Raw genomic sequence first — 25,378 nt, 5'->3', positions numbered from 1 at the left:
GTGATCTTGTTTTTATCAGTGAAAATACAGTTTATTGGAAGCGTTTGTGAGGTTATTCCATGTCAAACACAAACTCATATTTGAGACGGAGCACATTATCTGTTATGAAACAGATCTCTCAGAATAAATACTTAAACATGTCTTTCTATGCATGAAAAAGGCATCAAAATATGAAATTAAAATAAATACTGTCAGTTTTCCACTTGTAGTGGGTTTCACTCTTCTGTGGGCAGTAAAATGCATCTTATTTACAATCATAAACATGTCAGAGACACACAAGGCCAGTTATTTTTCACGCAACATGAATCTGCAGGCATCATTTACTCACAAATTTAAGATTTACGTATTTGAAATGCATATAAAATTTCCATGAATTTGGATTACACAGATTTAATATAAACTAATAATCTTTATCGGACGCATATTTGTCAGTCATACAGCAATGAAACAGGCCAGTTTTCTGCACTCAAAAAATCACGGCATGGTTTTTGTTATTACCTATGTGTATCTATTTGAATCAAAAGGCATTTATTCAAACTGCTTGGAATCAGCACAAATCTGTTCACTGTGAAAACGATTAAATTGCAATTATATGCATCACATTAAGTTTATTAGTTTATGTTAAAAATGGATGGAGTTTTATGTGCAATTCAAATACATACAGTAAGGTCCATATATATTTGGACACAGGCAAATTTTGTATTGTTTTAGCTGCTGACCAAAACATATTCCAGTTACAGTTATATTATGAATAAAGTGCACACTCTGAGCTTTAAATGTGTGCCATATTCCAGGTCTTCTGAAATCATACAACAGATGTGTCCATGAACTGAAAAAAGCTGCATAAAAATGCTTTAAAAATCATTTTGGGTGAATAAATGACGACAATTTATTTTCCATGAATTATTCCCATCATCTGAAGTGCTTACAGGATCTGAAACAACCTCGTAGTTTCTGTTTGTCTCCACATCATCTCTAAAATAAAAATAAAAAAGTATTTTTAAATAAAACAAACTAAAAATAAAATATAAAACAAAAAATATATACATATAAATAAAAATACTAAATGGAATAAAAATAAACAAAAATAAAATAACTGATAAAAATAGAAAATGAAAATAAACTCTAAAATGAAATAAAAAATTATAAAATAAAAAATAATATAAAAACAGGAAAAATAAAAACTAATTATTAAAATAAAAAATAAAAATATCAAACGAATTAAAAAAAATAAATAATAATAATAAATATAAATATATATATATATATATATATATATATTTATGCCATGGTCTGTCTGAATACTCGATTCTGATTGGCTGGCAGGTGTTGATTAAATTCGTTGAACTGCACAGGTAGTTCCAGGTCAGTTTAATCACATTCTATATTAATGCACTTCCTATAAACATTGGTAACCATAGTAACATACAGTTACAGTTAAATAGTAATACAGACAAAAATAACCGTCATTTTTATCGTTCCGGTCAAATATTGCAGCACAAATATTATTAACATCTTTAATATGTGAATGCTGGCAAATGACCATGGCATAAACGGAATAATCTAATCATGGCATAAACGGAATATATTAGTACATCGCCGGGCGGTTCTTCGCCTCCACGCCGTGCATTCAAATCGTTTAATGCACAGCTAGGCGTTGATTATTCCGCTTATGCCATGGTCATTTGCCAGCATTCACATATTAAAGATGTTAATAATATTTGTGCTGCAATATTTGACCGAACGATAAAAATGACGGTTATTTTTGTCTGTATTACTATTTAACTGTATATATATATATATATATATATATATATATATATATATATAGAGTCATGGTCAGAATTATTGGCACCGGTTGGATCTTGCATCAGGACAAAAAAAATTCTAAATCAACACAAAAATGGGTCACTAAGCAAGAATGTTTCACTGGTTCTCAGTTCCCTGACCTGAAACCTATAGAAAAGGAGTGGAGTGAACTGAAGAGAAGAAGCACCAACATGGAGCTGGGAATCTGAAGGATTTGGAGAGATTCTGTATGAAGGAATGGTCTCTGATCTCTTGTCAGGTGTTCTCCAAACTCTTCAGGCATTATAGGAGAAAAACTCAGAGCTGTTATCTTGGCAAACGCAGGTTGCAGAAATTACTGAATAAAAGGGTGCCAATAACTGTTGCCAAAGTGTATTGGAGAAAAACATTTCATAATGAGATTCCCCCTTATTTTCAATGAAAGATTAGATTTTTTAACTGAAAGTTCAAATGGATAAATATTGCATATTTATTTTCATAGCCTTCTTCGCTCATATTTACCAAGGGTGCCAATACATTTGGCTATGACTGTATATATAAAAATAAGGGGTATAACGGTTCCTTGATTCCTTGATTTTTACAATTGTTTTTATTTATTACAACTAAAATCATAAAGTATGATCTTTTTTTTTTCTTTGAACAATGCAGTGTGCCGAACAACAGTCATATCTCAGATCAGCGGCAGGAGTCGGATTTCATTTATATCACGTGAGGAGAGTGAGTCGAGCTGACGAGTGAGTTGAGAAAGACAAGAATTTGGCAAAATATTTAGTTTCGAAATGAAATAAAAAAGAGCCTGTTTTAAAAATATTGTAGACTTTCGAAGGCCTTTTGACTTTTGCCATTTATCTAAGATGATTTTGGAAGCCTTTTTAACATTTGTTTCTTATTTATTTGGTTCCACCGTGTTTGCTGAGTTTCAGTGTTTTATATTTAATTTAGGGCTGTCAATCGATTAAAATATTTCATCTCAATTAATCGCATGATTGTCATGAGTTAACTCGCAATTAATCGCAACTCAGTCGCATATTTTTATTTGTTCTAAATGTACCTTAAATTAATACTTTTCAAGTTTTTAAAACTCTAATCAACATGGGCATGGACAAATATGGATGCTTTATGCAATATTTGTTTATTATTAGTGAAACCATAGTCAACATACAGCATGAAGACTAGACATGTTTCATAGGTCATAGAAGTTTTTGAAAGAACTTGTTCATGTCTATTAGACACATGAAAAAAGATCATAGAAATACCAGGTTCCCATTACTTCTCTTTCTTTGCACTGAGCAATTTACTGACACAAACCTGTTTACATTTTCACATGACAGGGCAGCTCACTTCTGAACTGCAAAATGTACATTTATTATTAGCCTATATTTGTTTGCCTCTCTGTGCCCACATACTGTACTTTCTCAATAAAACTGTTTTCATTTATATATTTTACTGTTTCTCTTGTCAGATAATGGGATGAATATGAAATAGTGACTGAAACGCAACCCATTAAGACTTAATTTTGACAGCCCTAATTTAATTTAAACTTTGTGTAAGATATTTGTTATTTTATATTAGGCCTATAGCATGGTGTATTTTGTTAATAAATTAAACATTCTATGTTTAATATACAGTAAGTGAGTTTGTCGTACTGTTTTGTTAGTATTTATTCAATCATCGCTGAATTGCCGCTAATTATTACTTTCAATTTAAAAGCGAATAAAAGCGAGGAAAAAAGGGAAAACTCTAACAAACTAACGTTACCTCACCTCACCGTCACAACAACCCTACTGGAGTAGTGTTTTTCTTTGGGGATGGGACGGGCAGACATCACCTGTTACGTTGTTTGGGCTGCCTTGTTGAACACAGTGGCGCTGACAACATTATATTTCACACACTTTAAGCTCTTCTACTTTGTAATAGGATTAGTCCAACAAATCATTCAGTTTGTAATGCGTACCGAACCGAAAGCCTTGTACCGAAAGGTTCAATACGAATACGTATATCGTTACACCCCTTATATTATATATATATATATATCTTATATGTCTTTCCAGGCACATTTTCATTTTTCTATTATAAAAGGTTGAGTAAACCTGCTCATAATGGATCCCTGAGTCAGAAGAGCATCACCTCCTCAAACACGACTCCGTCCGAGTGTTTGTCCAGTCCTCCGTCAGCTGCTTCCTCCTCCACCTCCTGCGGGTCCGTGTTGATCTGAGCGACTCCCAGTCTGTAGAGGGCGTCTCTGATCATCACCACCTCCCCCGGCTGACAGGCGCTCAGCACCTCCGCGATTTGCTGGTTCACGATGTCTCTGCTGCTCAGGAAGTCCAGCAGGCGGTTATAGAGGTAGTAATACGCAGCGTTATCGAACACGAGAGCTTTCTGCCGAAGTGTCGTCACGCTGCTGTCACCGATGCTGCTTTCACACTGGGGTTGGTCACAGATCTCTGCGATGGCGCCAGTGTATGGCTCCAGCTCTTTGCAGAGGCTGATGGCGTGATGGGCGTCGTGGAGGGCGTTCGGTCTGTCGGGTCGCACTATCCAGCGAGAGACGGATTTGGTGAGCGGGTGCAGATGAGGGTTGGACTCAGTCACTGTCAGATCCAAACTGTACGGCTGGTCCTGAAGCTCCGAGCATGAGACATACTGAAAGAGGGGAGGAGACAGACGGGATTGACATGTTTAATGACCAATCAGGCGTTTTCAAATCTGTGTACTACAAGTTCCCTCCAAGGAAAATTTTGTATAAGGTGTATAACTCAACAACGTCTTTTTTGAAGGAATATTTTCACATCAGTTTTATTTGTACAGCCATTTTCACAGTATTTGACATATCAAAGTAGCTTTTCAGAAATAAATGGACCAAGTTATGATATTTTAATATCCTTTTTGGAATTGTCATTATCAATGTGCTCTGCAGAAAAATTCTTAAAAATGCGTTTTTCTTTGTATAAGTGTTAATATTATATAAATGTTAATGTATGTGTGCGCAGGGTTATTATAGTTAACTAAAACTACAAAAAATTAATCACTTGAACTAAATTAAACTTTAAATTAAATTAAATTTATTTAATTTAACCTTTAACTTATTTCATATTGTGATGTACTAAAACAACTAAAATTTAAAAACATAAAATAAAAACGTGAAAAAAACAAAAAATGGCAAAAGCACACAACAAAATTTAAATGAAATGGGAAAATACAAAAATAAAAACTGATACAAAATATTTAAAAAAATATATTAGTATCTTAATGATACAACATTAAAAAAGCTGCAAAGAGATTCTTGAAATTTTTCTTTTCTTTTTTGTTTAACAAAAGTATAAATGGAAAAATGGAAAAATATTTTTAATGATATATTATGATGATGAATATTATCATCAATATAATTTAATAATATAACTATTATATTATTATTAATAATAATACTAATTATTATTATTATTGTTTTATAATTATTTATAAATTTAATTTAATTATTAATTAAAAGTAATATTATATATATATAACGCTTATATGCTATTATAGTTTTTATTATAATTGCCTTTTTTCTATATTTCACACATTTTTGTAATTTAAAAAATATATATTTCTGTATAATTTTCATAATTTTTATTTATTATAATTATAATTTTTTTTTTTTTTTTTGGTTCTTTTAGTACATCAAAAGTTAAACTAAATGAAAATGAGAAATGAAAATGAGTTTTATTTTATTTCACATAAAGGTTTTTGTTTTAGTTTCAGTTAACTATAATATAACCCTGATATTGTTTACACTTATGTTTTTGGTTACTGTAGCAGTAGTAAAAGAGCATGATAAGTTATGATTGTTTTGGAGAAATTCATTATGTGGACTTTTGTGAAAATATGTAAATGCAACAGAAGCATTATAATAAATATTAATATAAATGACATTTTTGGTGATCTGTTATCACCTGTGGTGGTGTTGTAGGGTCAGAGAAACATCCCTGATTTTTCCCCCACATCTGTGAAGCCAGTTCAGGATATAATACATCAGTGCAGAGCGCCACCTTCTGGGCACAATCCGCCACGTACACCGGCGGCCAAAACCGGGACGAAACCAGCAGGTCCAGATGATCCCGAGTGCTTTCTCTGCGGACGATATACTTGGATCCACAGACAACCTGCAGAGATCAGACTCACATATCAGCTCATCTGTTCACGTCACATGATCAACATAGAGCTGGGCTGTAGTTAGTCTGGTACCTGATGAGGACAGACTTTACTGAGTCTGCCTGCCGTCAGGAGCGCGCTGGGCTGCTGCGCCGTCCACAGGCCGCTCTGTGTGTGTGAATACAACAAAGATACAGACGCCAGCAGCTCGTCCTGTCAAATGAGAACAGCAAGCCAATCTGTCATGATTACTACAGGAATATTTAGAGTAACTCCACTTGATGTCTAGAAATGGCATGTGTAGAGAGGAGAAAGTGTGATAGAGTTGCTTTGTGTTACTGAGTAATTAAAATTAGTGATATTATCGCTTTGACTGCTCCGACACTATCAGATGAGAACACACTCTGAACTGAACTGATCTGAATAATCACACTATTGTGCTCTGTATTTTTGTGAATGTTCTACTGAAACAGTTTCTCATTTGTTTTGGTCCTGCCAATATACCCAGCATTTTTGGAATAATGTGGAGGTTTTCATTGTTGATAGAATTTTAAAATCATTTTCCTTATCTTATAAACGTGATTTTGGGTTATTATATCAAGGATCGCTCTTTAAAGGATGTTGGTTTTATTATAAATTTTATTTTATGTAAATTTCATTCATAAATGCAAGTTTACAAAGGGCAAACCTCTTTTTATAGTGCTAGAAAAAGAGATTAAAATGAATATAGATGTGATGTCAAAATCTAAAATATATATATATATATGTGTGTGTGTGTGTGTGTGTGTGTGTGTATGTATGTATGTATATATATATATATATATATATATATATATATATATATATATATATATATATATATATATATATATATATATATATATATATATACACATACATACATACACACACACACACACACACACACACGCATACATTTTTAAATAATATAATTCTTTTCTGTTAGTGTTAGGTTATAGACGGTTTCAACGGCAACAACATAAACAAACGTTACTGCGCATGCACGCTTTTGTGGCCCAAACGTAACTTCCGGTAGACATCCTAACAGAATCAATAACAACAGCTAAGTCCCTCTAGAGTCGATTATTTTTTGATAACAAGCAAAATATGTTTGCTACTTAAATCAGATAGACTTATTGAAAATGCAAATTTGCGGGCCCGATGAAACCGTCTATAGTATGTACCCATTTAGATGCTGTGTTAACGTGTGTTAACGTGTGTGTGTGTGTGTGTGTGTGTGTTGCTGTGTACTTTATCACTGTGTGTGGCAGCAGGAATCCCACACTTCTCCAGCACATCTCTGAGCTCCTCTTCACTGTGCAGATCCATCTGATCAGGAATCAGACGACCCTCATGGATCAGACGCACCAGCACAGATGGGTCCCCTGAAACACACACACAAACAGAGAGAATAATGCTGAAACCAAGCATTAAAGTATTATAATAAAGCCTGACATATGAAACATTAGTCTGAAAAATCCACTGAAATTAAACAGTTTATCCAACCTTTAGACAAAACATAAAAAAAGGTTTGCATATGTGTTTTATATTTTGTATCATATTTGATACATCAGGCTTTTGTGGCTCATATAGTATGATATAATGAGAATCTGGAGCTCAATTTTATTTAGAGAATACTATATGCAATTTAGTGCAGATGCTGATATTTATTTGGACAAAAAGTATGAAATTCTGATTGTAATGTAAAACAATGAGATCTTTATAACAGTATAGCTGATACTTAAATAAAATGATATAAATATCGGTCATCACTCTGAATCTCCAATAATTTCTTAGTAAGATGATATTTAAATACTTAGTTTGATGATCAAAACATAATGCAATGCAGTAAAATGATGACTGATTTGAGAGATGAAATAAATGTTCCTCAAATACCTGATGATCATGATAGGATATTTCTGGATAATCAAGTAAAGATAAACTGCTTCAGTCCAGTATAGTGTTCTTCATGAAATATCAAAGTTATTCTTGTTTACTTAATAAATATCAGTAAAGATTTCACAGCAGAAAGACATACAGTATGAAGCACAAGCTGAAGGTGGATAATTATACTAACAGACATTTTACTTGCTAAGAAGTCTAAAGTATCAGTCAGACGACAGAAGGCATGTAGCAGATTGTGAGCAACAGGTTTAACAGCAAAGTTGAGATCATTTAGAGGCCGTAGTTAAACAGTCACTCAGTACCTCTGAGCTGCGCGTCAGATGTGATTTTGTCTTTCTCTGTGTTGATGACGGTGGTGTTTCTCATGAGAGGAGGGATGAACGGGGCGATGATGGAGGCGTCAAAGCGTGTGATGGGAAAGCTGGAGGGAAACACCGCCTGTTCCAGCGCCTCGTTCTCCATCGTCAGCCAAAACTCGTCAACGTGAACCTCATCTGTGGCCTGGAAATCAGGCCACGTGAACTACAGAGTGAGAAGAACAGTTATTTATCTAAATGTTTTGACTTTTGAGTTACTGTGCTATATTTTACCTCATTAAAATGTTAGTTATTTTACTATTCATATGCTATTATAGTATATGAATATTTTGGAATAGATTATATTTTTATTTTAGTAACTTTAAATGTATTTTTTTAAATATTTTTATTAGCGTTAATTTATAATAATAATTATATTAATTATATTGCAGGTTTAGTATTTCAGCATATTTCATTTACTGCAGTTACCAACAAGTGACTTGTTTTGAGTTTAAGTTTTTCATCTACTATTTATATTTATTTCAATTCAGCTGGGTTTAAATTAATTCATTTTCGTAAGTAAAAAAAAAAAAAAAAGAATTGGAATGTTATTTAAACATTTTTAAAAATTGTTTATTTTTTTATATTTTATTCTATTTCAGTTAACATTTACTTTATTTCAATTTTTTTAATTTTGCTTTTGTTTTTATGCATTTAATTATTTATAATCTTTAATTTATATTTATTTCAGTTTTACTTTAAAAATAAAAATTTATTCTAAAATTATTTACATTTTAAATAATACTTTTAAATAATAACTTCAACGGAAGCTTATTTCAGTTACTGTAGTTGCTAAAGCAACATTTGACTTGTTTAGAGTTTAGGTTTTTCATCTACTATTTTATTTTATTTTTTATTTTTCAATTAATTAAAAAATGTTTTTCATTGTTACATCTAAAAAAAAGATATAAAATACTTAATTGTGTTACTCAAAATATATAAACATTAAATAAAATAAAACATTTAAAAACATAAACTTCTAAAATTTTATTTTATTTCAAATAAAATTCAGCTAAATGCCACAGAAAAATTTCTCATTTTTATTGAATTGATCTTGATATACTAAAATAACTAAAACTAAAATAAGAAATGTCTGAAATTTACACAGACAAAAAAAAAAACAGACAAAACAACAACAACGAAAAATACAAAATAAAAACATCAAAATATAAATAAAAACTATAATAGTATCTTATTAATACTAATATAACATTGCCGTTACCTCCACGTTTTTGAGCAGTAACGCATTGTTGGGGTTGCGCTGTGCGATCTCCAGTTTGGGAGCGATGCCGCACACGCCACAGATCATGTCGTTATAGTCTCGAACCGTCAGACACTCAAACGCCCAGTAACCGCTGCAGAACAGCTCCTGAACACGCGACAGCTGATCCGAGCTCAACGAGCCGTCTGAACCACACACAGAGAGACACGTGAACCTCACGCACACACTCAGCATATGAGAGACGAGGATGAGGATGAGGATGAGGATGAAGCACCTGTGAGAGTCAGTGAGTGTTTGATAACACTGAGAGCGGCGTGTGCGGGTTCATCACCCAGTCTGATCTGATGTCTCATCTTAAAGAACAAATCCAGCGTCACCAGCAGCTTATTACCCACGTTAAACAGACCTGAGAAAAACAAACACAGAGACTCAAACTGCAATTACAGACATTTTTCCTGAACGCGGAAGACACGCCTGACCCTTAACCGGAAGGATGCTTTGCATTTCCGGTCTCCAGTAGTCAAATTAGAGACCGCAACAGAAGAGCATCCAATCGGAAGTTAGAATTCGTTATGGCGGTGCTCTTCGTTTACTCAGGAAAAAGGTCTATACATATCAACATGTTGCATTATCAATGTTACATTATAGTAGTGATACACTATTACGGTTTTTATTGTGAATTAGTTTTTATTTTCATATGTTCTGTTTTCGTTTTAATTTGACAGTTTTAACAATTTTGTTGTTTTTGTCTTTTTTTATTAGTTTTTTTTAAACGTCTATATTTATTCATTTTTTATTTTACTTTGAATTACCAGTAGTTTTTATTTTTACATTTTCTGTTTTAATTTTAAGTTTAGTTCATATTTTAGTAATTTTGCTGTTTTTTACTAGTTTTTTTAAATCTATATTTTTTTATTCAATTTTATTTTTAAGTAAGTTGTTTTTCATATTTTGGTAACACTTTATTTTGATGGTCCCTTTTGAACATTCTGTTGACACTAAGTAATGTTGCCACTACATATCAACAAACTCTTATAAGAGTATTAGTAGACTGTTTGCTTCATATCTACTAACTCCTTATTGTGTTGGTCTCCCAACAGATATTCTACTGACTATAAGTAACTTTGCAAGAACGTGTCAACTTAATCTAACCCTAACCCTACCAGTCAACTAATACACTACTAACACTCTAATGAGAGTTGGTAGAAATGTAGGTGCAATGTTACTTATAGTCAATAGAATGTGTTAAAGGGACCATCAAAATAAAGTGAAACCCATATTTTCTGTTTTTATTTTAATTTTAACATTTTAGTAATTTTGTCATTTTTAATATTTTCTTTTAAATATGTCTATGCAGTTTTTATTAATTTTTATTTTAATTTGCTTTTATTTCCATATTTCTGCTTTTATTTTAATTTCAGTTAAAGTTTTAGTAATATTGCTGTGTTTTTGTCATTTTTTATTAGTTTTTTTTATGTGTCTATGGATAACGTTTTTGTTCATCTCAGTTTCAGTTCAGTTTCAATTTTCACTTTTATTTCAGTTTCAGTTATCTTAGTACATCAAGTTAATTAAATGAAAATGAAAAATTTTGCCTTGGCAAATAGTTGAAATAAAATATTTTATTTTAGTTAATATTTTAATTCAAGATTTAGAAATTTTGTTGTGTGCTTTTTTACTATTATTATTATTTTAAATATGTCTATGCAGTTTCTACTAACAGTTTTAGTCTTAATAATTTTAGTGTGTGTGTGTGTGTTTTTACCTGGGTGCAGGTCTGTGAAACTGTGCATGGCCAGACACTGAAGATTCGTACAGACTTTCAGCTGCAGAGTGACGGGACGAATCAAGCGCTCCGTCAACAACCAGCATTCCTCCAAACCAGCAAGCGAACTAAACACAAAACAACAACACCACCACAACATGTAGATCTCCAAATGAGAACACATGAGTTTGTCTGATCAGGCTGCTCTCACCTCTGGTCTCCTTTGAGCAGCGGGTATTGACACAGACTGCAGTGTGTGGCCGCTGTCTCATAGAAGCTCGGCCAGCCGCTGCTCTCCTCGGTGTGCTTCTGCTGGCCGTTGAGCTGTTGTATGAGGCTGAAGACGTCCTGCAACTCGCTCTCGCTCTCGGGGAACTGCAGACAGGAGCGCAGCAGACTGACGGTGGAGTGACGCTGCTGCTCTTTCTGAACGCCGCTCAGAGGCTGAGATGTGTCTGACAGAACCGCAGAAGAGCACACATCCTCAGAGGACGGCTGGAGAAAACACACATAACCAGAGGAAACACGATTTCAGCTTAGATTTTTTTCTTGATGCGTTATGCAAACGCACATTACTAATGCAAACTCCTCTTAAAGTCCACTGAGACTGGAGATGAAACCAGTTATTATAATTAAAATTAAAATAAAACTATAATAAAATGTGGCCATAAAACCATTTCCTAATTTGAAATAAAATAAAGAAATAAAATATAAAAAACTTACATTTATTTTGTGTTTTATGTTGCCAACATTTCTTGTTTTTGTTTAGTGACAAAACTGACACACATATATATATAAAAAAAAAAAAAAAAAAAAGACAAAAAACAAAACAAAACTAAAACTTGAAATAAAAATATAAGAAATGTTATTTTAATGCAGCTAGTTCAAAGGCAACATTTTCCCATTTTGTTTTGGGTATCATAAACCAAAACTGTTAGTAACAACCAAATAGATATATTTAAAGAAAAAAAAAAAAAAAAATTACAATAAAAACAACAAAAATGACAAAAACACAACAAAATTGCTAAAACGTCAAATAAATGTTAACTGAAATAAAATCAAATATGAAATGATTTAATTTCAGTTATTTGCCAAGGCAAAATTTCCAACCTGATGTTTAAAACCTGATGTACCAAAATTGCTCACACAAAAACTGTTAGCAAAAACTATGTAGAGATAACTAAATAAAGATTATAAAAATGAAAAAAAAAAAAAATAATAAAACAACACTACTAAAACCTGGAATAAAATAAACAATAACTAAAATACAATATAAAAAAACGTATTTAAATTCTGCTTTTTTATTTAAAAATAAATAAATAAATAAAAGTGACAAAAACACAACAAAATTACTAAAACTTTTGTCAAAATGGAAATTGAAACTACATAAAAATTAAAATTAATTCAAAATACTAATTGAAAATTTAATAATTTTACCAAAGTAACACTAATTTTTTTAAGACTAGCAGTGGTTTAAGCTGACTGTTGGCTGTGCAGCGAGTGCTGAAGCTCACTGTGAGTTTGTTCTTCTTGGTAGGTTTATTGGTGAGTTCACAGCCACAGGTCGGACAGCGCTGAGGTTTGTGTCTGTTCTTATAGACGTAATCACACGCGGGATTCTTACATCGACCGCGACCTCTCGCTGTAGACAAACCCAGAGCCTGAGGAACAGAAAAACACATACAGAGCTGATCAACAGTCACCAGACTGAATCCTGAATCTGTACAGGACTACATCACAAACATATATTCTGAAAGATTTTGTGTTTTCTGTGTCAGCAGTGTGTGAACACTAACTAGGGAGGATCCAGCTGTCTTCTTGAAGGGCAGCATGGAGAGGATCTTGACGCCGTTGTCTGTGATGATGTACTGGTTACTGCTGACCGTTATGGACTTCTGAAATCACAGTTCAACAACTTTCACAATCCATCATAGACACCAATCTCAAATTATTGCTATTATCAGCTCAGATTATTGTTACTATTATTTCAGATTTGTATTATTGTCAGATTATTTTTCTTCTTATTATTATTATTTTTGTTATTTTTATTGTTAGCATTATTCTCTCAGATTTTATTATTATTATTACTTTGCATTATTATGATCATTATTGTTGTTATATTGTTGTTTTTTAGGGATGCAACGATACAATTTTTTCAGATCCGATCCGATCTGATACCAGGGCAGTTTTTTTTTTTTTTTTAAACAATGTAGAATTTCTATACTTCTGTGTCACTCTTTTGTGTGTTAAATCTATTAGACAACTTCATTTTAATGAAAAAATAACATGAAAAAATATATAGGGGCTGTGTAAAATGTTTGGTCATGCGTTTTGTAATATAAATTCAATCGCTCAAACCACTACAGGAGGTGGTCTGGGCCGCATTCCAGACGAAACTGGACAAGTGTAAATGCATCTGGTTGTTGAAAGCACATATGTAAATTTTACTCCTCCCAAAATGTAAAAAATAATAAACGTGTGAGAGCGTGTTACAGGCTATGACATTATAGTCAGATATGACTGTGCTAATGCAACACGCATCGCCGCGGACGAGTAGCTGAGTATCTCTTAAGCAAGCAGACGCGCAAACTGCCGCGAATGAAGCTGAAAGTAAGATGCTCATCTTCATTAAAAGTAGTAAGACAAACTTATCTTTACAGTGCTGATGCGCTCTCCTATTGCGGTCTTTGATCTTGAAAAGAGCTGATAATTAATAAAATGCAGCGCTTATCTTTTGATTTCATTGGCATGAACTTCGTTAAATTTAAATATAGCACGGGAATTGAAGATCGGATTTATATCTGTTTTGTGACTATGTGGCCAAGTGTAAATGGAAACATTTTAACAAATCAGATTGATATCCGATCAGCGAAAACGCATGAAATGACCAAGTGTAAACCCATTCATAATCTATTACAAAAATACTATTATAAACTAGGTTAGTGTATAATTTAGCACCAAAAGTTATTCTAGAAAAATCATGAGTGCAAAATTTTATAAAATTTAGTGAAATAACATTATTTAGTGCGGAACAAATAAAAGTGAATATGTGAAGGACTAAATCTGGTAAAATGTTACACATTGCTCTTTGTATTGTTGTAAAATACATTAATGAAAACAAGTAAATGTATTTATTTATAAATATAAACTACAAAATTAAAAGACTTTCTTTTAAATGTATAGCAATGAAGGCAGCAACATATGATAGAGGAGTCCTATCTATCATAGATCAGAACAAGAAACGCTATGAATAATCTTTCATTGCGCAAAAGCATTATAATACAAAAAGCTCCAATAGAGAGCGGCACAAGCGCTTATGTGCATCCCGTGCGCAGAATGAGGTGCTTGAAGCAGAACTGAGTCACAGCGCGCAGCTCCGCGTAGAGAAGTTCAAAGCACAAAGGAAAGAGATATTGATGCGTAGCTTATTAAATCTGTGCAATAGTTTATTGAGCCTTTTCTTTTAACAGTTTTAAATTTTAGTTTTTGTGTGGAGAGAGTTTGGTCGTCTTGACTGTTGTAACCGAACGTGACATGCAGTTTGAACGCTGAATGGAGGATGACAGACAGACGCAGCGGAGAGAAGAGTTTACGTGAATTTGAGTTTAACGATTTACAGTATATTCATCTGTACCTCACATTAAACTATGGAACGGCTTCAGAACACTTGGACTTTGACTTTATGGTGCTTTATAATGTTTTTGTGCTTTCGTGGGGCTTAACAATAACACAGAATAGTATACGCACAATATCGGATTTGGATCGATACCCGATCCGCAGAAAATGCCAGTATCGGAGCCGATACCTATACTGGATATCGGATCGATACATCCCTATTATTTTAAATTTTTCTTATTATTGTTGTTTCTATTACTTTATTATTCTATCAGATTATTATTGTTATTATTATTTTGTATTATCACTATTATTAATCACAGTTATTTTTATTTTTTTTTGTTGTTGTTGTTATTTTTATTCTTTTCTCAGATTATTTTTATTCTTCTCACAGATTATTATTATTTTGTATTATCACTATTATTAATCACAGTTATTTTTATTTTTTTTTGTTGTTGTTGTTATTTTCATTATTATTCTCGCAGATTATTTTTATTATTATTATTTTGTATTATTACTATTATTGTTGTTCTATTTAATATTCTCTTAGATTATTTTTATTCTTCTCACAGATTATTATTATTTTGTATTTTTACTATTGTTGTTATTTTTATTCTTTTCTCAGATTATTTTTCTTTTTGCTGTTGTTTTTATTAATTTATTATTCTCTCAGATTATTTTTAATATTATTATTTTGTAATGTTATGATCATTCTCTCAGAGTGAAATGTAATGCAAGTAAAGTCACCTGTTGTAAGGCACTGGGTGTGATCATGTGACCCAGCTGTTTGAGGGTGCTGGGTTTCAGTCCTGCGATGTGTTCACTGGCTGATGGTTTCTCTGGAAACAAGAACACACACATTATACCTCAGAGAGTCAACAGAGAAGAAGATAAGAAGAAACCCAATGGAAAAACAGATCATTAGACGTTTCTCACCAGCTTTGATGACAGCAGCATCTGATTTGACTTTATCAGGAGGAACCGTGATCCACTGCACCACTGCAGACTGAGCTGCCGCATCTGTCAACATCAGACGTATTTCATTTACATTTTCACTTTCTGCATGTGCTAATGGGATCAGGGACTAGTTTAGTGTTTTTAAATAAAGTTTGCCTCACTATTCTGTGCAGGAGCTGGAAGAATGGCTCGTATCCGGCGTTTCTGTAAAGCACTACTAGCTTTTTCTCTGGTGACAACCTGGATATGACCACCACCCAATGATCTGAAATGAACAAAACAGATAAGATGAATAAAGAAGAAAATGACAATAAAATACTCAATACTTCATACATATTGTGCAGTACTGTGTGCTGCCTACTGTTAAACAAAGTATGTGAAACAGTTCACAGTATTCAATAACAGACATTAATAGCGAAAATGGCAGATCATGGAAACAAATGTTCTGTTCCAGGCTGTGCAGGGGATGTGAAGTGCAGGGATGGGTTGGTGTCTGTATTCAGAAAGGCACGGAAAACAAATAACGTGTTCTAATAAAATAACGTGAGCCACTAAAGGTACATGGTAGCTGCTTGCTAGCGGTAGCCTTTTACATTACAGTACATAAGATTTCACTTACCACATAAACAGAGTAAGGAGAGATGACTGAGGATGATGGCGAATGATTTACAGATCCTGAGCACCACTGACAAGCATCTGATCTTGTAAAATGTGTGGTAAGTACTGCCGCTCCATAGTATAAACAGAATACGTGCGATCACGAATCTCGAAAGTGAAAGTGAAAGTAAAAAGCGATCGTGCATTCGAAAGCAGTTTCAATGCCTCGCATATTAATAGCGGCTCCCTTATGCCCGCATTTTATATCAGGGTTGCTGCAGGATTTTTAAGCTCAAATTTAAGACTTTTTAAGACCTTTTTTAAGACCTGCACAAATAAAATTAATACCATATGAGCAGGGTAGGGCAATGTCTATGGTAAACTGTAAAATGAATGTAAAAAGCATGATTTACAGTTCAGATAGAAGTTTTCACGAAACAAAAAGTTTTATAAAATTATACACTTAACATTTCAGCCTTTAAACCATTTTTTAAGAAAATGGATGAGTCAAAAGTATTAATAAGATTATATTAATTTAAACAATTATCAATGAATTATTATATGTGACCCTGGACCACAAAACCAGTCTTAAGTCGCTGGGGTATATTTGTAGCAATAGCCAACAATACTTTGTATGGGTCAAAATGATTGATTTTTCTTTTATGCCAAAAATCATTAGGACATTAAGTAAAGATCATGTTCCATGAAGATATTTTGTAAATTTCCTACTGTAAATATATCAAAAGTAAATTTTTGATTAGTAATATGCATTGCTAAGAACTTCATTTGGACAACTTTAAAGGCGATTTTCTCAATATTTAGATTTTTTTTGCACCCTCAGATTCCAGATTTTCAAATAGTTGTATCTCGGCCAAATGTTGTCCTATCCTAACAAGCTCATTTATTCAGCTTTCAGATGATGTATAAATCTCAATTTTGAAAAATTGACACTTAAGACTGGTTTTGTGGTCCAGGATCACATATTAATTAAATAACATACAAACACATTTTAGTGTTTAGATTTTTATAATGAATTATCTCCTTATCGATCCACCAGTTCACATTTACAGCTCTGCGTGTTTGCAGGGTAAAACATGGGTCGATTTTTGCATTGGTCTGATCAAAAACAACCCAATGTTCCTGTAATACTGGAGGCTGCAGTTCTAGGACTGCATAGGACCCTATTTTTGGGACAGCACCATCTATTCCAACAGAGGAGACCTGATTCAAACATCAAACAAACAGATGCAAACAAACAGCACATCAGGCGTGAAGCGCTGCAGCTAATTAACTGAAGTCTCGCACAGACACAAGTCTTCTTTCCAAGAAAACTGAATTTTAAACCAGAATATATTGAATATTGAAATAAATTAGGTTAAATGTTTAGAGTTAGGAGTTGGTTAGGACAATAATTAAGTGTATACAATTAAATAACTACATAATTCCTTAAAAATAATAATATACAGAATTGAATACCAAGTGCTATAAAATAGTATGAGCCACTAATATTTAGTCATTTAGAAGATGCTTTTATCCAAAGCGACTTATAAATGAGGACAATGGAAGCAATCGAAATCAACAAAAGACCAATGATATGCAAGTACTATAACAAGTCTCATTTCGCCTAACTCAGTACATGTAGCAAGAGATTTTTTTAAATTATATAATAAATAAAAAGAAAGCATAGAATAGAAAAAGAATAGAGCAAGCTAGTGTTAGAGGCCTTTTTTGCTTTTGTTAATTGTATAATAAATAAAAAGTAAACGGAATGCAAAAGATTAGAAAAGCTAGTGTCAATTTTTTTTTTTTGTTTGTTTGTTTTAAAGAATTTGAATTAAAATTAATCTTGCTGCCACGTTCTGGATTAATTGTAAAGGTTTGATAGAACTGGCTGGAAGACCTGACACAATACATACATGCAAAAAATAAATAAATAAAATAATTAAAAAACAAACAAACAAAAAAACTATAGGGTCCTAGAAATCCAGTTCTGAAACTACAGCCTCCGGCTACTCACAACAGCCTCCGGCTACTCACAACAGCCTTATTGAACATGCACATTCATTCTCTGCCAGCAGGAGGCGCTTTCGAACGGTTTCCGCGGCAACGCTAGAACACAAAGCAGCGCAGCACCGGACTTTGAACCGTGCAGCGCTCATATTTTATTTATAGCCTTTTGAAGTTTAATCGTAACATTAAGCTGTATCTCGATTCTGGTCTGTACCCAAATTTAAGACCTCTTGAAATCATAATTAAGACAATTTAAGACTTTTTATGACCTTAAATTTGATAAAGTAAATTTAAGACCTTTTAAGGACCCGCGGGAACCCTGTATATACAGTATAATTGCCCAACGATATAACTGTGAGAGAAAGTATTGAAATATATATTTTCTTCCCTGTGTTTCCTTCCTGCTGTGAGCTACTGAAATGAGCCGCACTGTGAAACAGCCAATCAGAGCAGAGCTTATTCATTCAGCTTATTATTCATGACCCTTCCAAATAAGGTAATAACAGACCATTTCATACTAGGGAGAAATCCTAGGGTTGTAAATGGGCATGTAAAACCATTTCTGGAGAATTTTTGCCCTTACCTAAGCCACATACCTTCTATGTAGATATCAGAGAACAATTTAAAATACTGTATCAATGCATTCTATGGCACCTTTAAAAAAACCATAAACGAAATTTATATAACTAAAATAAATAAATTTAAGTTGAAGAAATAAAATTACTAAAACTGGAATTTAAATATATTAAAGCTAAAGAGAATCATTTAAAAAACTAGAATAAATTTAAACAAAAAATAAATGTAAAAAAAAAAGGAATATTAAAAATGACAAAAGCACAACAAAACTTGATTAAACATAAAACAGGATAAAAACTAATAATATAAAAAGAACAGCAAATTCCAAATATTAATAAATACTATAATAGTATATAGATAACACTAAAATAACACTTCTGAAAATGTAAGTGCTGTAACCTGCATATTTTGGCAAAAACAGAAGGTCATCCAGGTATTTTAAGCATACAGAAAATTATGTGCATAGTATGCCATTGCTTACAGCAGAAAGAGTATGGGTAGTGCGTTATTGTGTTTCTTACAGCACAGCTGTGCATTCAGTGCTCTGCGCTCCATCAGATGTTTTGACAGCGGCTCCATCAGATGTTTGTTGGGCTGACGCTGCATTCACCCGCTCTCTCTTTTTACGGGCCGCCCTGCGAGCAGCCGCAGTCACGCCATCCTGAGCTTTATCGGAAGAGGTTTTCTGAGTAATAACGGAAGCTGTCGTCTGCTCTTCTGTGTCTTTTGACAACGTCTCATTAGTGTCTGATGGATGAGGTTTAGAGTCGTCACACGGTTTTCCTGAAGACGGGTCAGACGTTTTGACCGAGCTTTTCTTACCCTGTAACAGAGGGAAATACAGTTTGTTTTACATTCCTCTATTTTTATAATTATAATTAGGAACACAAAAATCAAACTATTAGTTCAGGAAGTCTCATATTTCAGGTCATAAACTTTTTATGATTTTAAATTATAATTTACATTTCTATCATATAGATTCCTATTATATTTATATTTTAAAAATATATAATATTTAATAAAGCAAATCTCTCCCGTGAACTGCCAAAATACAGACAGCACATCACATGTCCCACCAGAGACAGTAATATATTGGATCACTTATACAGGAATAAAGGATGCATATCACTCTGTCCCATGGGCAGCTTTGGGGCTCTCTGATCACTGTTTAGTTCATCTCATACTGACCTACAGGCAGAAACTGAAATCAGCTAAACCTGTATTAAGGACTGTGAAAAGATGGACTAATGAAGCAGAGCGGGATTTACAAGCCTGTTTCCACCTCACTGATTGGACTGTTTTTGAAGCTGCTGCCACCGATCTGGACGAGCTCACAAAGACTGTAACATCTTATATCAGTTTCTGTGAAGATATGTGCATTCCTACCAGGACTCATTTAACTTACAACAACGACAAACCATGGTTCACATTGAGTCCATTGTGAAAAAGGCCCAGCAGAGATTGTACTTCCTTCGACAGCTGAGGAAATTCAACCTGCCACAGGAGCTGCTCAAACAGTTCTACTCCGCCATCACTGAATCCATCCTCTGCACTTCTTTAACTGTCTGGTTCAGCTCAGCTACCAAATCTGACCTCAGAAGACTACAGAGGGTAGTCCGGACTGCTGAGCGAATCATTGGTACAACCCTCTCCACTCTCCAAGAACTGTACCCATCCAGAGTGAGCAAAAGGGCTGGCAAAATCACTCTGGACCCCTCACATCCAGCACCCTCCCTCTTTGAACTGTTGCCATCTGATCGACGCTACAGAGCTCTGAGCACCAGAACAACCAGACACAGGAACAGTTTCTTCCCTCAGGCAATCCATCTCATGAACACTTGACAATAAACGCGGAACACACAACACTATTATACATTATTTACTTAACACACATACTTATTTACATTTCAAATTTGCACATATCATACCTGTACATACATAATTGTCTATATTATATTTTGTGTTTTTGCTATTTTGTACATTGTCTATTTTGTATATTTGTAAATTATTATTTTTATTATCTGTGTCCTGTCCTGTCGCTGTCATTCTGTTGCACTGTAGAGCTTCTGTCACTATAACAAATTCCTTGTATGTATAAACATACCTGGCAATAAAGCTCATTCTCATTCTCTAACTCATATTTATACCTTTTTGTTATTACTTATTAACTTTAATTAGATCATTTTAACAATTCATTTAAAATGATTTCTTTTAAAATATTTTGTTATTTATAAAAATCTAAAGAAAACAAGTCAACAATACATGTTTTCATGAAGTAGAAAATACATGGAAAGAGAAATTTACTACTGTGAACCCTCGTATGAATGTTTAATACATATTTTTCACTGTATGCTTTGCTTTGATTTAATTATCTAGAATGAGTATCAGAAATGAGTAAATTGAGTAACACAGAATAACAGCAGCATGGGTTTGAGGACTTACAGGTGCCACCCATTTCCCTCCAAGGTGTTGTCCGCAGTCAGGGCACTGGGGTGGTTTGTGACGGGTAACGTATGAAAACACACACCCGGGTGTGGTGCAGTTGCCTCGCCCTCGCCGTGTGTATTTGATGGGCTGAACACAGAACAGATATGAGAGTTATATGTTACATGCATTATGCACAGAAAACTGGAAAACACTTGGGAAAAATCTCAAGCTTCAATCAGACTTCTAAAGGTACACAGCAGGGTTATTATTGTTAACTCAAACTACAAAAACATCATTACTTGAAATAAAAAACCTTAACTAAAACGAAAAAACTTAAACATTTTATTTCAGCTAGAATTTCTCCTTCACTTAGTTTAACTTGATGTACTAAAGTAACTAAACTAAACCTAAAACTGAAAAACAAAAATTATATTATCTGTATTTATTATTACTATTATTTATAAAAAAAATATTTTATTTATTTAAATATTAAAGCTTTTTAAAAAGTATGTATGTGTGTATATCTTTAATAATACAACAATATATATTATTTTAATGTATAATTGCAATAATAATAATAAAATAAATAAAAAAATGTATTATGCACTAACAAATAAATAAATAAATAAAAAGAACAATTTTTTTTTTAATTATTATATATTTTCTTAAATAATTAAAAAAAATTAAAATAAAAACTAATTCAAAATATTAATAAAAACTATAATAGTATTTCATTGATACTAAAATAACACTGGTGCACAGATTTATTTGAGGCTGTTTGAGAACAAAATGTGTTCAAGTCAGTGTTGATAAAGTTTGTGCTTTCATGAAACTACACACATTTTCTCCCATTTGTTTGACTATTTTGTTCAACAGTTTTGTCTAAGTTAGCAGGTCGTGGTCGGAAGGAAATGACCGACCCATATGAAAGTGCTTGTTATGTAAATCCATTGTGTTGTTTATTGTTATGTCGGATGATTTACTGACCAGTTTAAATGAGGGTTTGGGTTCTGGTTTCACACTGCTCACTAATGGAAACATCATTATTGGACTGGCCGTGTTAATCACTTTATTCTCCACGAGACCCTGAAAAACACAAGACACAGAGTAAATGCTAATCACTCATTAATCATTTCTAAAGAACTGTACATTCATTAATTCTCTTCATTTATCTGCTTGTAAAGCACCTTTATGTTGTAATGTGAATGACTGACAGCTCACCTGATTGGGTATTATGGCAACTAGATGAGTGGCATCTGCTTTGATCTGCGGCATCAAAGCCCCGCCCTCCATCCCATTCTCTATCGCCATGCCAACATCACCATACAACACTCGAGACTCCTCCCTCTTCACGAGCAGAGGGGCGGCTTTGTGAGCATCCTGGCCGAGAACAGGCAGTCTTTCAGTAGTGTTCTGGGACGGTGTGTCCTCACTGAGTGCCTCGATGGCGATGCACTGCTCCGTCAGCTCCACCTCACTGCCCAGAGTCATGGGGGACACCAGCGTCTCCTGCGCCGGGGCCCGAGGGGCTGTATGCACGGCCCCTTCCACCAGCGCGTCCATCTCACCATCTCCCTCGACCCGCTCGCTTCCCGCTGAACTCTTCGGCAGGAGCACATAATTCGCCCTCGGGAGGATCTTGCGGAATCCAGGGACGTCCTGAGAGGATGCGGCTGCTGATTGGCTGCTCTGTGAAAGGAGACATAAAATTGACAGTTATGAGACTTTTGGAGGGAAATGTGCTTTATTACACTGAAAAGAATACAAATTTGCCTACTTTTCTTTCAACTAATTAACATTTCTTATTTATTTCAAAGCAAAATATGACCTAGACAGTTTACATGTTTTGTGGAGATTCACATTATGTTGTGTTTTTATAATTTCTTTTTTAAAATATGTCTATATAATTTTATTATTTATTAGTTTTAGATATTTTAGTACTTAATGAGAAATGCTGCCTTGGCAAGTATCTAAAATAAAATAAGCCTAAGTTTTTTTATATTTTAATCAGTTAATGTTCATTAATTTTAAATAACAAAAATGTTTTTTTTTATGTAATTGCATTAATCATATTTAGTTACTCAGTTAACAGGCTTACCGGGTCGATGCCATCTTTCTCCATGCGCGCTCTCTCCAGGTAATAACCTCGATCCGCCACGTTCAGCCTCTTCCAGCTGTCGCTGATGCATTTGTTGATCTCAGACTGCGGCATGTCCGGATGCTCCTGCTGGACGCTCTGATGCACATCAAAGTAATACAGCAGATACGCCGACCTGTGACAGCAGACGGGCCGTTAGTGCAGGAAACTACAAGTAAACTGCATGTTTCTCAGTGAAGATCTACCTGGGCTTCTTGGGTTTGTCCGAGTTCTCCACGCTGCCTTTGCTCTTGCGTTTCTTCTTGGGTGAAGGAAGTTCCAGAAGCGTGTAGCAGCTCTCCACCTCCATCTCCCCATAGATGGCCTCCATCTCTGAAGAAACAGAGAAAGAGAATCAAAGAACTGGACAGAGACCTTCAAAATCAAGTCATTTATGTATTACCTATAAAATTAGGGAGGTATCATTCAAGATCATTCACTGGATTTATTCTTTAAAAAGAGTGATTACAAACATTTTGGAAAGACTTTTGACTTTTTAATGAGAGAAATGACAGCATTGTCTTTTCACAAATACAAAATTAATACAAATATAGATATGCAACCCAAAGAAAATATGTTATAATGATGTTGAATTTAAAATATGGTATACTATAAATTTAGATATATGGAAAATTCTTTATCCACAAATGTAAATGGACATCACAAAAACCTACTTTTGCTAATTTTAAAATAAAAATAGGTCCTTCTTATTTTAACAGTAAAAAGTATTGATTTATATCTTTTACTATGTTTTTGGTTATATGTTCATTGCTCTAAATGTTGCAATATATATATATATATATATATATATATATACACTTTGGGATTTAAGTATGTTTTTATGAAAATAGAATGTGTGTAAATACTAATGGTGATGACTATTAAATGTTTTGTTTTATTGAATTATGCTGTATTAAGATAATGATCTTTGATAAACAGGGTGAGACGATAAAGAGAATATAACAAAATTTTATAACAATAATAATAATTATTATTATAAACTCTTTTGATGAATGAGAATATTACATAAAATATGTTTAATACTTAATGAAAAACAGCAATTACATAGCAAATTCCCAATACATAAATATTTGTATTAGTATATTTTTAATTTATTCTAAATATCTTTTCTTTTTTTATTTAATTTTGTGAAGAAATATCGATGTGGAGCTGCTCTTGACCGGTTTCGTTACATTACTTACATGATACTAATGTGCTGCAGGGAATACTATGGTATTACTACTACAGTAACGTTACATACACTAAACAAGGTACTTTTTATAAACATGGTAATACTTGTTACTAGCCTATTATTAGTTAACAGTGTACTACTGGAGTACAGCTGGAGCAGATGCAGGTAACGTAACGTAAACAACAGCAACATTATAAGGACCGCATCACGTGACACTCCTTAACCGCCTTCATACACACAAATATATACACATATATGATTTGAACTGCAGTTTATTTACATAAACGCACAGCTGAAGCGGTTGAAGCGGGTCTCGGAGTGTTTGCGGGTGTTTTATTCCCTCCCGTGTGTGTGTGATGCCGGTTATTGTTGAGTGCTGATACTGACTGTCCGCGGCCAATGAGCGCGTGTCTTATTGAAGCCTTACCTGATCGGGCGCAGGATCGGTCCAAACCCAGGCCAATCTCTCCTCACACCGGCGCTAAAGCCTCGGCATCGGGGATCCGGATCATGTGTGTGTGAGGCGCGGGAGTTGAGTCGGTGTTTTAGCCAGTGTTTCCTGCAGTATAGTGCAGTAAAATGGCGGAGGAGAGATCAGATGAACAACTGGAGGCCCAATGAGAGTTTGATCTGCAGCAGTTGCACCTGAATAGCG

General features: G+C 33.7%; 1 protein-coding gene across 3 annotated transcripts; it reads right to left on the bottom strand.

Moving 5' to 3' along the window:
* Positions 1-6: 6 nt before the first annotated feature.
* hmgxb3 (HMG box domain containing 3) lies at positions 7-25,375 on the bottom strand. 3 transcript variants are annotated; one of them, XM_058797269.1, is made up of 22 exons: positions 25,151-25,375; positions 23,738-23,864; positions 23,493-23,667; positions 22,616-23,083; positions 22,382-22,480; positions 21,410-21,541; positions 19,489-19,790; positions 15,946-16,049; positions 15,764-15,847; positions 15,575-15,666; positions 13,009-13,107; positions 12,727-12,873; positions 11,424-11,707; positions 11,213-11,340; positions 9,722-9,853; positions 9,448-9,632; positions 8,172-8,391; positions 7,216-7,349; positions 6,037-6,156; positions 5,745-5,954; positions 3,900-4,455; positions 7-975 (listed from the first exon to the last, which is right to left on the bottom strand). In XM_058797269.1, the coding sequence occupies exons 2-21, from the start codon at positions 23,860-23,862 to the stop codon at positions 3,922-3,924; spliced, it is 3,774 nt and encodes a 1,257-aa protein (XP_058653252.1). In that variant the 5' UTR covers positions 23,863-23,864; positions 25,151-25,375; the 3' UTR covers positions 7-975; positions 3,900-3,921. The 3 variants fall into 3 exon arrangements, with proteins under 3 accessions (XP_058653252.1, XP_058653254.1, XP_058653253.1); XM_058797271.1 differs by having other exon boundaries at positions 3,937-4,455; XM_058797270.1 differs by lacking the exon at positions 7-975 and having other exon boundaries at positions 1,816-4,455.
* Between the last annotated feature and the right edge of the window lie 3 nt (positions 25,376-25,378).

The sequence above is a fragment of the Onychostoma macrolepis genome, chromosome 14 (assembly GCF_012432095.1).
Source record: "Onychostoma macrolepis isolate SWU-2019 chromosome 14, ASM1243209v1, whole genome shotgun sequence".
NCBI classification, from domain to species: domain Eukaryota; kingdom Metazoa; phylum Chordata; class Actinopteri; order Cypriniformes; family Cyprinidae; genus Onychostoma; species Onychostoma macrolepis.
The sequence above is the reverse complement of the archived record's forward strand: the minus strand, read 5'-3'. Positions and strand labels throughout refer to the sequence as shown.

What these genes read in the sequence shown, in the direction of transcription:
- hmgxb3 (XM_058797269.1), bottom strand. Translation starts at nt 23,862, where the DNA reads ATGGAGGCCATCTATGGGGAGATGGAGGTGGAGAGCTGCTACACGCTT. An exon ending in GACAAACCCAAGAAGCCCAG is followed by an intron (nt 23,668 to 23,737) that starts GTAGATCTTCAC and finishes CTGCTGTCACAG; the next exon opens with GTCGGCGTATCTGCTGTATT. An exon ending in CCAAGAAGAACAAACTCACA is followed by an intron (nt 11,708 to 12,726) that starts GTGAGCTTCAGC and finishes TGTTTTCTCCAG; the next exon opens with CCGTCCTCTGAGGATGTGTG.